The sequence below is a fragment of the Perca fluviatilis genome, chromosome 6 (assembly GCF_010015445.1).
Source record: "Perca fluviatilis chromosome 6, GENO_Pfluv_1.0, whole genome shotgun sequence".
NCBI classification, from domain to species: Eukaryota; Metazoa; Chordata; class Actinopteri; order Perciformes; family Percidae; genus Perca; species Perca fluviatilis.
In genome coordinates this window covers 8,693,121-8,711,242 of record NC_053117.1, presented here as the reverse complement: position 1 = coordinate 8,711,242, position 18,122 = coordinate 8,693,121, and the positions used below count along the sequence as shown (strand labels likewise).

The 18,122-nt window shown below is 40.7% G+C and overlaps 1 protein-coding gene across 1 annotated transcript in view; it reads left to right on the top strand.

Annotated features, from left to right (window-relative positions):
• The window catches only part of tacr1a (tachykinin receptor 1a), an 84,041-nt gene that overhangs the window by 16,201 nt on the left and 49,718 nt on the right, over positions 1 to 18,122 (top strand). The window contains exon 2 of the mRNA XM_039804237.1: positions 16,236 to 16,430. Coding sequence (XP_039660171.1) covers positions 16,236 to 16,430 — 195 coding nt within the window. The remainder of the gene's footprint in view (positions 1 to 16,235; positions 16,431 to 18,122) is intronic.

The following is an 18,122-nucleotide window of genomic DNA, read 5'->3' as shown; positions in this document are numbered from 1 at the left end:
ATATATATATATATATATATATATACATAGATAGATATCATATATTGTATTGTATCATATAGTTTGCTCAGCAACATTGGTGCAACACTTGTTATTTCATTTCAAAGGTGTACAGTTTCAAACTGTGTTAAGTGGTGTCATTTTGACAGTAAAAGGGAAGGTTATTGTACCTCATACACAACACTTGCCTGACTTTACAACGGCACTTTTTCAGCAAAAAAGACAGCCCCAATTAAACACATTGACATAATCACAGCTACAGAAAGCAGCCCCACACAGAGTTTGGCAGCCTGCTCTGGAGAAGCCTGCTCATTATGACAGCAGGGGAAAAGATATTGTAACAGACATCCAGTCTGGCCCCAAACTTTAAACTTCCAATCATAACAACTGGTTAAATTATAATCCATAATAGTCTCATGAAATCAGACCCCAATTTAATTTATCAGCATTTTTTTATTTCCTCTACTGAAAAACGGCCCTCTAAGTTGTTCAAGCAGCAATTACGACTCACATTTATGTTTATAGTGGCAGCGCCCTCTAGTGGCCGTAAGCTGACGAAGAGTGCCAAATTACGTTTGGGGAGATTTGGGTGGTGGATGGGTCAAACAAACACAGGACTTTCATACCCAGAGACTGGGATTCATGTCCTATTTAAAAAATAAACGGTAAACAAAAAGTTTTTCTTTACTTTATGAAACAAAAGGAACTATGTCAAGTTCTTTGTCACATGCATAACCGGAAGTAAAGAAATGTATCAGATGTTTTGTTGCCTAAACTAGTTTTTGTGCCTAAACGTAACCAAACTGTGACCGTTTTACAACGTTAACGTGTTTAGAACCGCAACCATTATGTTCTCTGGTATAGAAATATAAGGATGTAAAACGCTCCTATTGTTGTTGTATTAGAGGGTAGCAATAAACTAACTATGATGTTGTATGTTTTGGAGGACTTGTTGGTATTATTTGCTGTTACTATGGTAACCAAAGGTGGCACAAAATCAACAAGGTCTGGAATCTAAAGGATTATAATTATAAAGCTGCACTAATCAATGTTTCTAGAAATATTGGATCGAATGGCAAGGGATATTGTAAAAAGGTTCACTTGGGAAAAACACAGACAATTATTACCAAACTCTGCGGTTCCTCTCATCTTTACGGACCATTTTAGCATAAGGTTAAGTTAACTCATTTTCACTATTTTGGTTGTATGGTCCTCTGTAAAAGTTAAATCTCAACATGTCTCTTAACATGTTCACAAGCAGTTTTCAGCAAAAAAGCTGTGATAAACCCGATGCATGCTGGCAAGCATCAAAATACACACAATGTTGGCGACTAGCTGGTAAACATAGGGAGGCATTTCTTGATGTAAAGGTCAGGTCAAGTGTTCAATGGAGAGGAGAAGTCCCTCCCCTTCCGGTGGACCCTATGGGCAGTGGCGCGAAAAGTGGATATGCGCTGCGGCGCATAGGGGCGCAACACCATGGGGGCGACAAAGCAATGTTTTTTTGGGGGCGGGTATTTTCTATATGTAGCTGCTGTTGTGCATTTCTCAATAATTTCTACATTTCCTCAATGTTATATAACATTTTAGAGGACTAACAGGCTAAAGTAGGCACCCTGTCTCATAAGATTTCATCATAGAATTTTGACATAGAAGATGTCGGGGGGACGGGGCGAGTTTACGGCTAGCTTAATTCAAGCCAATGTTGCTGATAGCTACATTTAGATTTTGGTTAAACCCTATAGTAGCAATCCCATGCATGACATATCGCAATTAATTATTAAGGTAAAATAACAACTGGTAAATATAAGGTAGCATGCACAATAAATGACAAGAAGCTGGAAAACATAACTTATGCAATAACTCTGGTTTACCATGGAATCATTAATAGATTTTTCTTTTTTATCATTAACTGTTCATGTTAGTTGTGCTGTCAGGCTATAGTTACATCTGTTGGGTGACATGGAAGCTGTAATTACAGGGTCACATCTCTCTCTCTCTCTCTCTCTCTCTCTCTCTCTCTCTCTCTCTCTCTCTCTCTCTCTCTTTAAAAGGTCTGTGCTAAGTGGCTCTCCATATTTGTACTTTTTAAAATCCAAAATGTGAATGTAATTTCAACAGCAGCACAACCTTACTGCATAATATTTGTCTTATCAGATGCCATCACTACGCTGATAAGAATTGAATTTAGGCTGCTATATTTAACAGTGAGTCCATTTCATTCAGGTGTGAGGATGGTGGATCAGGAAAGACAGGGGAAGGCAACAGGTAGGCCTAACATTAGATGGAAGTGTAGGGGGAGCCACTTGATACCAACAGATTCATTTCTTAATATTATTAATATGGAAAAACTAATATGGAAAATACATTACATAATGTTTGTTTGACAATATGTCTTAGTGGAGAAGAACACAGGCAAGGAGTGAATGAGACAGACATGAGGTTGGCGATGGCATCATGTAGAGATGAGACCAGTGATGACATCAAGTAGGAGTTCTATTAGACCACACAAAACTAAATGTCCAGTTCAAGCTCCGAGTCCTCCTCACTTTCGTTTCATTTTGCACTTTAACGTTAGTGTTGCTTCTAATGCCAAATTGAAAAAAAATGAACATGTTTTGTTATATGCTATTAGGCTAATCTTGCCATTGCGAATGAAAAATGCATTTCTGTATCAAAACCCCGTGCATGTGGGTAATATAACAATTAGCCTATGTCTGACAGCGGGGACGTAGTAAACAAATCAGAACTCAAATTTAAACATCCGCAACGCATATGCTCAAATGCCATCAATGATGATTTATTTATTGTAATGAAAATAATGTTCATTTTTGTATATATATATATATATATATATATATATATACATCTAATTATTTATAATTATGGTAGGCCTACAGTGGCTGATATACTTTAAAATAAACCTTATTTGTTGTTGTTTTGTTTTGTTGTTGTTTTTTTTGGGGGCCAAAATTGATGCTGCATACCCCTCTGACACTGGGTAGTTGCGCTGCCTGCCTATGGGTCCTTATTTCTGGAAAAAATATGTAGCCTACGGTAGTGAATGGAGAGAGACTAATTCTTTTCATTCAGTTTCAATTCAGCCATAATTTTGCAAGTGAAGAAAGTCACAGTTTGTCATAGGTTTGTTGTAATGACACTTAGTTTTGTGTGAAACCGCTCAGTATCCCATCTCTCGTCTTCCACAATTTACATCACCTTGCTTAATGCTGGGCTTGTTCGCTAGCAAGCTAGCCAGCTTAGCTATGTTTCACAACACATGTAAATTATCTTGCCTGATGTGTGTTATCCAGCGGAGAAGCAGAAGAATGAGCAAGATCTGTTTATCCTGTGAGCAACTTCACATCCCAGTACGAAACAGAAGAAGCACCGTAGCTTCAGCGAGACGTCACCAATGCAACTTTGTAGTGTGTAGTCTTTCTAATTACTTATTTTCACAGTCATATACACTACTGGTCAAAAGTTTTAGAACACCCCAATTTCTTTTGTTTTTTATTGAAATTTTAGCAGTTCAAGTCCAATGAATAGCTTGAAATGCTACAAAGGTAAGTAGTGAACTGCCTGAGGTTAAAAAAAAAGTCTAGGTTACCCAAAACTGAAAAATAATGTACATTTCAGTATTTTACAAAAAGGCCTTTTTCAGGGAACAAGAAATGGGTTAACAACATAAAGCTGTTCTGCAGCAATGGAGGTGGATCAAGCTTTTAAAGTTGGTGCTACCAATTCCCATAGGTGTTCCAACTTGTCTGGATTACTTACAACCCCTCTGTTTGTATAAAAGTATTGTTGGAACACACTGTGGTACTGTACCCTCCTGAGCATTATTTGAACAGTATTATACTGCAGAAAGTAGTGTGTTGCCATAGAAATGGCGGGAAAAAGGCAATTAACAATGGAAGAGAGACAGACCATCATAACACTTAAGAATGTTGGTCTTTCCTATAGAGAAATATTAAAGAACGTCAAGGTGTCAGTGAGTACAGTATTCTTCACCATCAAAAGGCACTTAGAAACTGGGGGAAACTCTGACAGGAAGAGGTCTGGCAGACCCAAAGCCACAACAGAATCAGAAGACAAGTTTCTGAGAGTCAACAGCTTGCGTGATAGGCGGCTCACAGGACAACAGCTTCAAGCACAGCTTAATAGTGGTCGTAATAAGCAAGTCTCAGTTTCAACTGTAAAGAGAAGACTTCGAGCTGCAGGTTTGATAGGTCGAGTTGCAGCAAGAAATCCATTGCTAAGACGTCAGAATAAGAAAAAGAGGCTTGCCTGGGCCAAGAAACATCGTCAATGGACTACTGAAGACTGGAAGAAGGTGTTCTGGACTGATGAATCAAAATTTTAAATCTTCGGTTCATCACGCAGGATTTTTGTACGCCGTCGAGTAGGCGAAAGGATGGTTCCTTAGTGTGTTACATCAACTATCAAAAATGGAGGAGGAAGCGTGATGGTCTGGGGCTGTTTTGCTGGATCCAGGGTCTGTGATTTGTACAGAGTGAAAGGCACCCTGAACCAAAACGGCTACCACAGCATTTTGGGGTGTTCTAAAACGTTTGACCGGTAGTGTACTTCAACAGTTTTAAGACAAACTGAGAATTTCTTGACTTGCAAAACTATCTTTTAAATTGAAAACATCATTAGTGTAATTCATGACTCAAATCAAATGGGATCAAAAAATAATTTGGAGGGACTTAACTTGTCTATTGGAAGCTCTACCTGATGAATTAAAGAGCTAAACAGACAAAATGTGAAAAAAGAAAAAGTTTGATGATCCAGCCAAACTGGCAACCCAAAAGTTTTTATAATTAATTAATTGATCTATAAAGCATTAGTAAATATTTAGCCATTAATACAGCCATTAGTGATAGTATATAAACCCTTTATAAAGTGTGCCTTGTTAGAAAGTGCTACAAATATCTATAACCACATAATGGGCTAGAATGTAACTGTAAAACATGGGTGCGTTCCGACCGCCTATTTGTTCCCTGCGAAGAGGACTGGTATTCCGCCATGTAAAGTAAGATTCCAAATCGTAGGGAGCAAAAATGCTCAGTTCAAATGGAACTGCGAACTGTGTGGGGAACAACTGAGCTCACAAGCAAGATCACTCAAGATCGGTCATTGTGCCACATAAAAGCAACAGCGTACGTCTTTTAAATTAATCAAAACACATTTATTCACAAGTTACATTCATTTCAATAGAATATGTTTTGTAATGGTATGAGTTTTTTTTTCAATGTTTCAGTTCAGTACAGTAAAATTTCCACAGTAGCAGCAACGTATCCAAGGTGTTCACGTTACCAGGGTAACGCATAGAGGAAGTGATATCTGCGTTAGTGACGTTGCAGGGTGTCCCGAATGTAGGAATTTTGTCGAGTGAAGTTCCCTTAACCGACATTCCCTTATCAGGGAGTAGGGAGAACTGTTTATGTACACTGTGGATCGGAACGCAGCAACATTCTCTTGCTACTGAAATGCATTCTGGGAAACCTCTTAGAGTAATGTCCAGTGCTTTGTGGAGAGATTGTCAGTGTTTGTTAATAGTCAGATAATATATAAAAGTACAAAAGTGTTCACAATGTAGCATGTAGTATGCAGTATGCAAGGCAGCTTTATTTGTATAGAACATTTCAGCAACAGGGCAATTCAAAGTGCTTTACATAAAACAGAATAAAAGTTACAGTGCAGTATAAGAAATTAAACATAAAAGAGCAGATGAAATACGAGACTTTATGGTGCTAGAATGGGATAATATATAAGCCGTTGCTCTTTACACGTTATCCACTACATGCAAACAAAAGCAAAATCTGCAGTATGGCAAAAAATACCCGGATGTCGTACTGATTGGGAGAAAATCTCCAGTATGCCTCAGATCAATCTATCTCGCCTACTGTATCCCAGAATGCAAAGCGACGCAACAATCACAACAACTGCAGATTGCCGTTGTGGCCAACAACTGGAAACTTTTTATAATACTTGTCTGCTATTTCATCACTAAATTCACTTCTGAGACTTTTCTCTGCAAGAAATCAACTATGTAGAGTTCAAATATGGGCACTTTTATGAAAATTTAGGGAGTTGAGTTGAGAAGCTCCACAGTCTGAGGTGACAGTCGGCAGGATACTACTGATGAACGCAGTATGCAGTAGGTACTGCATACTGCAGTTGTCTGCAGTTTGTAGTAGGTGATTTTTGAATACAGCTTTCTACTCATTCACAACCTGCCAGATTTGTGACCACTTGCTCCAAGTTGCCTCTCTGACTTCTACTACTACAGTAAATGCTGCCTCTCAGAGTGCTGAGGAGCGAATACAGTAACAAATGATAGAGTGATTGGATGAGACTGGACCGTGCTGGACCTTTCATATTGACCTAGGCTACTGCAGCTGAAGCACACAGCCAGCTTGTCCCAGACAGACCAGGTCACGGCAGCAGATGACTTACTGCACAGACCATCAACAACAGCTTACGGCGGCTTCGCCTCTAGTTCTCACCTCTCACCTTCTTCTTCCAATTTCCACTTCCTCCACTCCCTCCTCCGTCTTTTGTCCCCAGAGGGATTATCATCGGACGTTATTCTGCCCACTGGTTCTCTGTGAATGAAAAGTGGGAACAATGTGTTTTTGCTCCACAAAAGGACTACACTGTATGTGACAGTACTGGAAACAGGAAATAGAATGACATTGATGTGACAAACAAGAAAATGTTGATGATGGGTATACGAATTTACCTCACCTCTCGCTGGCTTCGATTTCAAAATCATTGCCATTGAGCATACAGGATTGAAATCTTAAAACTACACCTAAATTCAACAAAAACAGATTAATAACACAAGTTCCACAGTACAACACCAGTATATAAGCTTTAAAAGAGCTTTTGGCTACATTTACTGTAGGCACTTTACATGAACACAAACCCCAAACTGGCTGTGTATATATATATATATATATATATGCACACACACTCACCTGGTAGAGCGTGTGCCCCATGTACTCGCCGCAGCAGCCACAGGTTCAATTCCGATCTGCGACCCTTTTCTGCATGTCATTCCCCCTCTCTCTCCCCTTTCAAGTCTAAGCTGTCAAATAAATGCCTGAAAATGCCACACACAAAAAACACATTTAGATCATTTTGAGCAGCTGCCTCAGAGCTATGTTACCTCTGGTTTAATAAATAACACTCCAATCAACACGTCATCTCCTGTCACATAAAAATCAACTCTGATTAAAGCATGGAAAATGGCTGTGATGCTGCTAGTGCCTTGCTTAAGGGCACTTGGCTGGCTGGCGGATATTGTTGTCATTGATGTAGTCTCAATTTGCCAGACCTTCCTCCACAGCACTGCGGAGGAGGGTCTGGCTAGTTCTCACAGCGTTCCGGGATAGGAGAAAAACATGCTCTGGTTTATTGGCATTTCTTTAAACCAATCACAATCGTCTTGGGCGGCGCTAAGCACCGCACAGAGCCGCTGCAGAATAGCCTCGGGAAGGAATTTCTTTTGGTGGAACATGTGTATGTCCAAAAGTTGTTTTAGTTGTGCAACAGAAAACCCAGATTGGACAGATAGTCTAGCTAGCTGTCTGGATTTACCCTGCAGAGATCTGAGGAACAGTTTTAAAATTCTAACACAAAGAAAGCGGAAGGAAATGAACATCGGCGAAAAGAGTGGAATGTCGAGGATATAGACCATCATTGATGTGATGGTATCTTTCATGTGGTGTTCATATTTAATCTTGTTAAGTAGTTGTTTGAAGTGTTTATGAAAATTAGGTCATTGGTATGGTGGCCCTGAAGGCTCAATGCACTGCAATTTAGTTCAAACACAAGAAAATGACAAAAACATTTTCATCAATTTGACAACACAGGCGTAGCATTTACAAAAAACGCTGCAAAGAGAAAAAAAACAACCAGAAAACAAACTAATAAAAAATAACACCAAATACAGAAATGCTGCAAATAACACAGAAGACGACAATAAGTAACAAAACATCCGTTTCCAGGGTGCCATGTCATTTCTCCGACGCTCCATTGTTCCGACCTCTCAATATCCCAAAAAATTCCCTTTAGTCCTACAGCCCGCTAGTCCGACGTCCATTTCTTTCGAAAAAAGAATAAACCCTCTGCTCCGACAGCCCATTGTTCCGATAAATAAATTATAAACAAATAAAATCTTAAAATTAAGTTCATAAAGTCACTTTCTTTGCATTCATTTGATTCCCAATCAAGATACACTGGTAAGAATTGCTTTCCATTGTTAATATGTACTTAAAAACAGTTCTGAAATGCAAAATACTAGAATTTTAATCATGTGATAAAACATGCGATTAATCGCGATTAACTATAGAAATTCAGCGATTAATCGCGACTAATAATTAATTGTTTGATTGCCCTAATTTCTATATATTTGTATCAGTGCCTCTGTGATAGCCGCCCACCAAGAGCCCGGTTCTGACTGAGGTTTTTCCTCGCAACTGTTGCACCAAATCAGAATGTCAGAACAATAAAAAAACAAAATTATTAATTGTATCCTTAGCTCATCAAATTGTTTTCTAAGTCATTTCCGTTGTTTACTGTGTGACTTGCAGCGTTGTGTTTTCTGTTTTTTGCATTTTCTGTATTTGTGATTTCTGTATTTGGTTGTGTTTTTTGTTACTTTGCAGCACTTTTTTTAAATGCTGAGAGGATCGGATTTTTTTAGATTAGGCTGACCTCAACAAGCAAGCTCATCTTCACCCTCAGTGGACACACATTGATGAGAACGAGGTGGCTGAAGGAGTCCTATGTATGCATGTGGACAATAACAACAGTGACAATCCTTCAAATTACCCAATACAAATACACATACACACACCCAGACTCTGTCACCTTCACCTAGTCTATCTCTGATGGGAGTTTTACGTAACCTTCTGCAAAACAACAACAACCCCCTGAGAGGCCAATAATCCAGAGGAAGCACATCCATGATCAAATTACCACAGCCTACTTTCAAATGCAATTTGGAAAACAAAAAGGACAAAAAAATCACTGGCAGGCATGAAGGCAGGCAATTCCATCTGTCGCTTTAGCTGCTTCCGTCTTAATCACTTCCCGTTTTCTTCAGGAAAACAGTGTAGCAACCTCATGGTGTTTATATCGAACTGTTGTATTGCCATGGCAGTTGCAGTAGATGCTATTTGTGGATAATTGGAGGTGTATGTCACCCATGCAGTCTAGCACCGGCTGCCCATGCTGCCTGCCAGCTAGTGAAAAAAGTATCCTATTGAGAGGAATCAGATATTACCCACAGACAGATATTTGGAGTGTAGAGTCTCAAAGGTGTGCTTTCCAAGATGTGAAATGAAAGGGAGAAACACAGGGGGAGCAGAGTTCTCTACCGAAAAATCCATAAAAATGAAATAACTCTGAGCTGTAGCAGTGATTGTTGAGACATTAGAAGACTATTTTTAGGTGAATAAATATTGTTCATATTGAGTTACGCTGGAGGAGTAAGAGTATAGATTATAGAGTTTGCACAGCAGGTGTCGGTCACAAAGCTCTTGTAAATTAAACCTTTGCAGATTGACTTTAACATTGGGTTCCCACTGTTGTCCTGAGGGAATCGTAGCTATCTTCATGACTTTCCACTCTTCCATTTTTTTCCCATGAATTCATGTTTCCACTCTTATTGAGTAGTGAGATGTAAAACATACTTCACTTCTGGCTCCAAAATACCAAGATGCCGACGGCAAAAATGCTAACTCCTGCCTTCAAAACGGCAGTCCACAACCAATGGGTTGCGTAAGTGATGCTACATCCATTATTAATATACAGTCTGTGGTTACAGTTCTGACTTTACTCAAGGAATAAAGTTTTTGTATTCTGTATAAAACCAGAAAATAGTCCAGATTCTTTCATCGTTCTTGATAAACTTCAGTCTTCAATCATGACCGATTGAGTGCCCGTTTTACTGTAATGACTAAACTATTGTCTGATTGGGTGTCCAGGATGTATTTAATCTGAGCACAGTGCTTGCATTGCCAGCAGGGGTGATGATGGTTTGGGCTGTGGAGTGAACAGACCATTGTTCTCTGCAGGTGTGTGTTTGATTCTGACATCAACTACCCGACTATGACTCACCTACATGAAGAAAAGCCACATGGCTGCCAGCGCTGTTTGAAGCAGAGCCAAAGTAAAGCCAAGGCTGTGATCCTCTATTTTCAGCATACCGCCGGGAGCGTTTGATTTCAAAAGCCCCCTCTTGTCTCTGATATAATTAAAGGGAGAACGTCAATTTAGCAGATTCATTTGAGTTATTAGTGGGATTAAGCCATTAATTAGACCTCTCAGGACGGAATTTCACTCACTGGAGAGCGCTGCTTAAAAGGGAGCCAAACAAAATGTAACTGATGTTAATTCGCTGTAGACATTGTTATGCTACAGTCTAGCATAACAATATTTAATTTGGGGGTTTTAATACATGTATAGAAATATGTGTGTCCCTGAGAGATGATGTTAAATTCAAACAACACGCATCAATATAGCCTCTAGGTTATTGAGTAATGAGGAAGAACAACCAACGTTTGAGGGATTTACGTGAAAGTAAATCAATACAACCAAATCTATGATGAAAAAAATCTATGCAGAGGATAAAATATCAACTGAGGTGAAGTATAATCATTTTCTCCTCACACCCTTAAGTATTACTGAGGAAATGGATTCTGCTAGCAATAGTGTTTGAAAACCTATTTCCTGATGCGGCCCAGTGTTAATGATGTACACGGTCATTTTAAGTTATTCATGCACTCTGTGGTCTCTCTGATTAGAAGCATGATTATGACAATGCCATATGATTACTCAAGCGCAGAGGGGAATCATTTGACGAGAATTATTTTTCATAGCAAACACTCTTTGTAATGTAACTCTAGTGTTGGTTTACATCCCCATCCAGAAACCAACGTTTTATCCAGGAATTGGTTTTAGTACCAACTAATTGAAGCTTACTGTGTTGTTTGACCTGTAAACTTAAAAACAGATGCAGATGCAGATGCGTGCGTGTGTTTGTGTGTGTGTGTGTGTGTGTGTGTGTCCTGCAGGTTGTGTTTCAATATCAAGTTTGCTTTACAATTTTTATTGAGTTATAACAATGTCCAACCAATCCTCACAGGACTTACACGTCTTATGCATCCAAGCCTTTTGTAGAATGCTGTTGTATCAAAAACTAAAACAGTTACAATAGGACCAATAAAGTAGCTTTAAAAAAAATACAAGTTTAAATATGGAAAATATATTGAAACATGATACTCAAATTACTTTATAAAAATAAAAACCTCAATTTACAAATGATTGTCATACAGGTGTGATATACTTAATTCAACTTTGCCATCTTTTCCAAATAATTTTTTCTTTCCATCCTACAGATATAATAAATAATGTCAATCCAATACTTAATTGTGGGTATTGCTGGTTTTAGCCACTTTGTAGTAATTACTTTCCTGCCCGGATTCCAAATAGCTATCCAACATGAGAGGTTGCATTTTCTAATGGCATGAACCTCTTGCCAAAAAGGAAATAATAATGTGCAAAACCAGAACACATGATGACGATTTGCCTGGGAAAACCCACACAGCAGTCTCCAGCAGTTAAAAGATTTGGTATTCAGTGTGAAGTTTAACTTACCCTTTCAGTAACTCTATTTTCAGTTTATGACTCCAACACAAATGGGCACATTTTACACTATGCCTACATCAAGGAGCTTAATAACTTGTGATCACACTGAACAATGAAGCCTCCATCTGTACAACTCTCCTCCGGTCTGCCTTTAGGTGAACAATCAAACACTTGCATATAAATCTAATTGGATTTGCGATTTGGTTTGTAGTTCTTATCTTATAAATGTAATAGATTTCTGAGCCGCATAAGTGTGATCTGGGAACTGTTTCTCCTACAGCTACAGTTACTGCAGCAGATTAGAGTCATATTTTTAAATCAGATGACTACAATCCTAGTGTATGTATTTATGCATTGCATTGTCTACTGTAATGGCGCTTTTCCATTACATGGTACCTGCTCGACTCGCCTCGACTCTACTCGCCTTTTTTGGTTTTCCATTACGAAAAAAAGGACTTGGTACCTGCTAACAGATACTTTTTTTAGTACCTCCTCAGTCGAGGTTCCAAGCGAGCTGAGGCGAGCCGAAACGGTGACGTGAAAACCTGCATGCTGCTGACTGGTCGGAAAGAATCGTCACTGATCACTGCATTGCTAGCACAGACGGCATTTTTAAATAGTTTAGCCAGCGGGGTTTTTTTGCTGCTGGAGGCTCCACGCAGAGCTTTCTCCGTAGCATACAAGTGGCCTGATGTTTATACTTGTGCGCTGGTGTGTGCATGTGTGATGTGTGTGTGTTGAGTCGCCTTATTTGTGTGTGTGTGGGGAGCTGGTGAGCGAGGGAGAAGTGAGAGAGTGACGGCCGAGAAAAGCCATAAAATGTGTTTTGGTCTTATATGGATGAAAAACACCAAATCCCAGAATGCACCTGCTTCGTTGCTTTGAGTCCACTCCCAAGCCACGCCTACCGCTTGACAGACTGACAGAGGCATTCAACTTAACTCAAGCGTGTTTTATTGTCATTTCAACCATATACACGAAACAACGTTTCATCGTGACTCAAGTGGTGTTACACATTTAACAAATATAAAAACGACATTATATAAAAACGACATACGAAACAGGCTACATTTAGTACACACACTTTATAGGCTCCGTAAAGTTCAGCTAACGCATACTAGCATTAGCGCTTGGTGGGCTGTAAACACCGAGCATAAACACAGCCGTGAATTAGTGTGTAATGTAGAATGGTCGGCATTTAACAGTCACAAACTCCACCAGCAGTTAGCAGTTAAATGGATACAAACCACATTTCTGCACCACTCTGTGTTAACACAGCCCACCTCTTTTACCCGGCGACAGAGCATCTCTAGCTCGGAGGGCTAGCAGGCCTGGTAGCTGGACAGTCCGGTACACTATTCAGGCATGTTTCCACACAAAAACACAACAGTCTCTGAACTCACGTTGGGAGTGTCGTTGAAGTTGGATGTAGTCCAGTTTGTGGTCTAAATGAGCGGACACTTGCAAGCAGGATCCATAAAGTTCAGCTAACGCATACTAGCATTGGTGTAGCTAAACACAGAGTATAAACTCGAATGGTCGGCATTTAACAGTCACAAGCTCCACCAGCAGTTAGCAGTAGCTAGTTGGATTTTATTTCTACACCAGTCCACCTCCACGGGCCGGCGAGAGCAGCCTGGTAGCTGGATAGTCCCGGTTCCGGTACACTGTTGTTCAGGCATCTTTCCACAACAACAAAAACACAGCAGTCACTGAACTCACGTTGGGAGTTTCGTTGAAGGAGGATGTAGTCCAGCTTGTTGTTTAATGAGCAGACACTTGCAAGCAGGATGGATGGGACAGGTGGACAGCTAGCGTTAGCTTTCTCCACCCTAGCCGATGAGGATGTCCCCTAGCCGGCTAGCGGCATTGAGCGACACCGCTGGTCTCCGTGCGAGGCGAAGCTCACGTAGTGTTTCCGGTATCGTCTGTAATAACGTTTCCTCCATATTCTCCGATCTGTACCGATGTATCCCGGTGGTACACACGTCCGGTAGTTTGAATGCAGATAATTGTTGTAAATGTTTTCTGCTGAAAACCGAGAGCCTGTTTAGCGAAGATTCAAGATGGCTGACAGTCGTTTTCATTCGGAATACCTCGGCCAGACTCGGCAGTCCAACCCCCTGTGGGCGTGTTGAAAACATACGGAAGTAGATCCTACTACTGGCTGTAGTTGTCAGTACCCGATCCGTTCCACCTGCACAATCCGTTCTGCGCATGTGCAAGATGACACGTATGCCAGTACCCGATCCGTTCCACCTGCACAATCCGTTCTGCGCATGTGCAAGATGACACGTATGCCATGACGTAGGCGCAGATGATAATGCTGCGTTCATGCCACCTCGAAATAACAGGCACCGCCCCACTGGTTACGTTGTTTCTGCAGCTAGATTCAGTCTAAAATAACGTTAAGTTAAACTTAATGGGAAAAGCAAGCTACAGCTAAATTAAGACATTACAGTAATAACAATAAAGACAAGTATTGAGTGATTGTATTTTAAATGAGCACAAGTAAAGTAGAACTGACGTAACAGCTGTTATATATGTTAACGTTTATTTTCAAGTTTTATTTTGAGTATCTTTTAAAGTTTACATGCTGTCTCAGCTAGCGGTTAGCCGAATTAGCTGTTAGCTAAACTAACGTTAGCTTAACTGTGGAGGCTAACGGCAGACCGCTGCAATCAGCTAGCGGTTAGCCAAATTAACCGTTAGCTAAACTAACGTTAGCTTCCCGGTGGAGGCTAACTGCAGACCGCTATAATCACCTAGCGGTCCGCCGAATTAACCGTTAGCTAAACTAACGTTAGCTTCCCGGGGGAGGCTAACGGCAGACCGCTATAATCACCTAGCGGTCCGCCGAATTAGCTATTAGCTAACTAACGTTAGCTCGAGGCTAGCGTGTGAACATCTTGCGCATGCGCAGAACGGATCGTGCAGGTGGAAGCGGTGCCGTTATTCCAAGGTGGTGGTGGAATGAACGCAGCATTATCATCTGCGCCTACGTCATGGCATACGTGTCATCTTGCACATGCGCAGAACGGATTGTGCAGGTGGAACGGATCGGGTACTGACAGTAGTCCTTTGCCTCTGGCCCAAAAATCTTCCAATGACGCAAAAATCATCATTTTACGTCATCGGAAGATTTTTTCCAGGCCCCAAATGCAGAAATCTCTCGTCTCAGGGGGACATGAGGGAGGGAGGCACGGTCATTCAGAAATACTATCTCTCTTTGATATCATGTTGTTTACGGAGACGGAGAACCAGGAAATGAGTCGGGGATATGTCAATGGGAAAAGCAAGCTACTAAGCCACGCCCACGGCAGTCGCTATGACGACCAGCCACGCTGAGGCGGTACTAAAATCTGCAATGGAAAACGGACGCACAGCGCGTCGAGGCAAGTAGAGTCGAGTAGAGTCGAGGCGAGTCGAGTAGGTACCATGTAATGGAAAAACGCCATAATATACATGTATGCACAAGGTAAATGTCTAATGACCACCATTAGGCCAAAAACAAATTCTGTTTCTTTTAATTAAATTAATTTATGCTATGCTTTATATATATTTTATACTGAACAGACTACTCTTATGTACAGTGCAATTCTAAAACATTTGGACAGTCACACAAATTGTTGTGTTGGTTTTGTATTACTGAAACTGTGACAATGTGGTTGAAAAGGCTGTAAAGGGTAACTACTGTATTTTTCAACCTCTTTTCCTATGTTTTTGTGTCTAAGTGACTGATGGGAACAACAATCTTTGACATTGGTCCACTATTCAGCGAGATCGCTGCAGTCGGCAGCAGCCGACCGATATTCTAAATGTCTGACAACATGTCCATGTGACAACATTGATTCCGATTCACAAGGTCCCAATTCGATTACATTTGTGATTGATTCAATATCAATTAGGTTTGGGACATTTCAGTTACAATACCAATTGTTTTTAGCCAACAAAATGCGTCTTGATGCGACGACAGTTAAGTTTAGGCACCAAAACAACTGGTCAAGATTGGAAAAACACATGGCAGTCATTGCAGATGGCCGCCCACCAAGAGTCAGGTTCCTGCCTCTAACAGTAAAAGGAAGTTTTTCCTCGCCACTGTCACACCAAATCCTTGCTCTTGTGGAGAATTGTTGGGTTTCTGTAAATTATAGAGTGTGGTCTAGAACTAATCTAATCTGTAAAGTGTCCCGAGATAACTTCTGTTGTGATTTTACACTATAAATAAAATAAAATTGAATCTTCCGTAGGCCGGGACAGGAACACCAGTTTCCTGGGTGAATGGCCTGTGTTTTCCCTTTAACTTCTCCCAGCCCGTCACGTGACTCCTACATACATCCATGGTGAAAAGGCATACATTAAAAGATCGATTTCGGGATTTTATTAATAGTGAACAGATCACTCAAACAAAGATGGATTTTAATTGGATAATCAATTATTTTAACCCAGCCCTAGTGATGATCATACCAACAGCATTATGTCATAGGTGGTGACTAATATATAAAGTTTTCTTGGGTTTAGGGTCAAGGCTCAGGTGTTCACCGTTCTGCTCCCATTCACCCCTGCAGGTACATGGCCATCATCCACCCTCTGCAGCAGCGCATGTCGTCCACAGAGACCAAGGTGGTGGTGGGAGTGATCTGGGTGCTGGCTCTGCTCCTGGCCTTCCCCCAGTACTACTACTCCAACACATACCAGGACGCCGGCCGGGTGGTGTGCTACATCGACTGGCCCGAATACACCGTGTGCGACTTCAAAAAGATGTGAGTCTTTTAGTGCAAAAGCCATTCAGATAGTCAACAAGCATCGCTAATTGCTTTTGAATAGGCAGCAAATGTGGGAGGATTTTGTTTGTATTACTGTAAGTGCAAATGAGAGAGCGCAGCGAAAAAGCACGGAAGCATTCTGTGCTTTGTAGTGAATAAACTGAAGGCACATCATGGGGGATTTGTGTTCTCCCTCCACTGAAAGGCAAACAAATCAAGTTGGACAGGAGAAAAGAACAATTTGATTGAAGCACTCCACCATTCATTTTCAATTTGTAATTCTACTAAGAGGAAGAAGGCAAATGATTTTCAAGAACAGTTTACCAGGTGCTTTACACATCAAAACATTTCAAGACATTAAACCAGGACAACATGAGAATAAATCAATCATGAACAAAAAATGAACAAAGAATAGGTTTTGAAAAAAACTATTTAATGGAATGAAAAGACAGTATTTACGGTTACATTTTACTTTTTTTTTTTGTTTTCAGCTTTTTATCAGAAATCCATACACCTGAGGTTTCAGTAGAATTTCCGGTCGCTAACAGTGGATAAACCATAGACAGTATATAATGGACCAACAGACCCCGTGTCTCTGGACGTAGACCAGTGAAGGCTATTAGAAGCACTTTTCCGGTGATGGCCAGCTTTACTGCGCAGCCTCCAACTGAGAGAGACAGCATGAATGTGACGTGAATTTTCAATTCAATTCAATTTTATTTATAGTATCAAATCATAACAGAGTTATCTCGAGACACTTTACAGATAGAGTGGGTCTAGACCACACTCTATAAATTAAAAAGCCCCAACAATTACAGTAATTCCCTCAAGAGCAAGCATTAGCAGTGGTTATTGCGACAGTGGCAAGGAAAAACTCCCTTTTAGGAAGAAACCTCGGCAGACCCAGACTCTTGGTAGGCGGTGTCTGACGGGCCGGTTGGGGGTGTGATGAACAGTGGCGATAATAGTCACATTAAAGATAGTGGAACAGTGACTTTGAAGGTAGTCGTTGTAGTTCGTGTCACAGTAGGACGTTGCGGGATGAAACGTGGCGCTGCAGAGCATGGGTGGATGCGGCGGACGCAGCAGAACGTGGCCGGGCGTTGCAGGGAATCGCAGAGCATAGCTCTGCGAAGAAGAAACATAAGGACTCCGGGAGTAAACTCCCCAGAGCTAGGTTGGTAACAAGCAGTTTTGGGACAGGATGCATACAAAAGGAAACAAATGAAAACATTGATGAGAGGCTGTACGGCCTGCCTCCCTCTACTCTCACTATATTATTGATTATATGATAAATAAATCTGATGACTACGAAGAGAAGCAGGTGGGCCGGGTTAGGCGGACGCTGCAACTCCTCACTCCCTAACCATAAGCTTTATCAAAGAGAAGAGTTTTCAGTTTACTCTTAAATGTGGTGACGGTGTCTGCCCCCCTAACCCAGACGTGAGCAACCTGTCTGAAAGTTGTAAGTCTTCTGGTAGCTGTGCCAAGAGAAATCTCAATCATTCCCAATCTTACAGAGATGGAGAGCGTAGGTAAGGAGATAACATGGGCACAGGCTAATTATTGCTAACTAAAATGCTAGTTAACATTAGTAATTAATCCTAAACAGCTCATAAGTTGAAACTGCCTGCAAGCTTATCCTGTACTATACGGTAATTCCTCTACTATACACAATCGTTAGCCTAT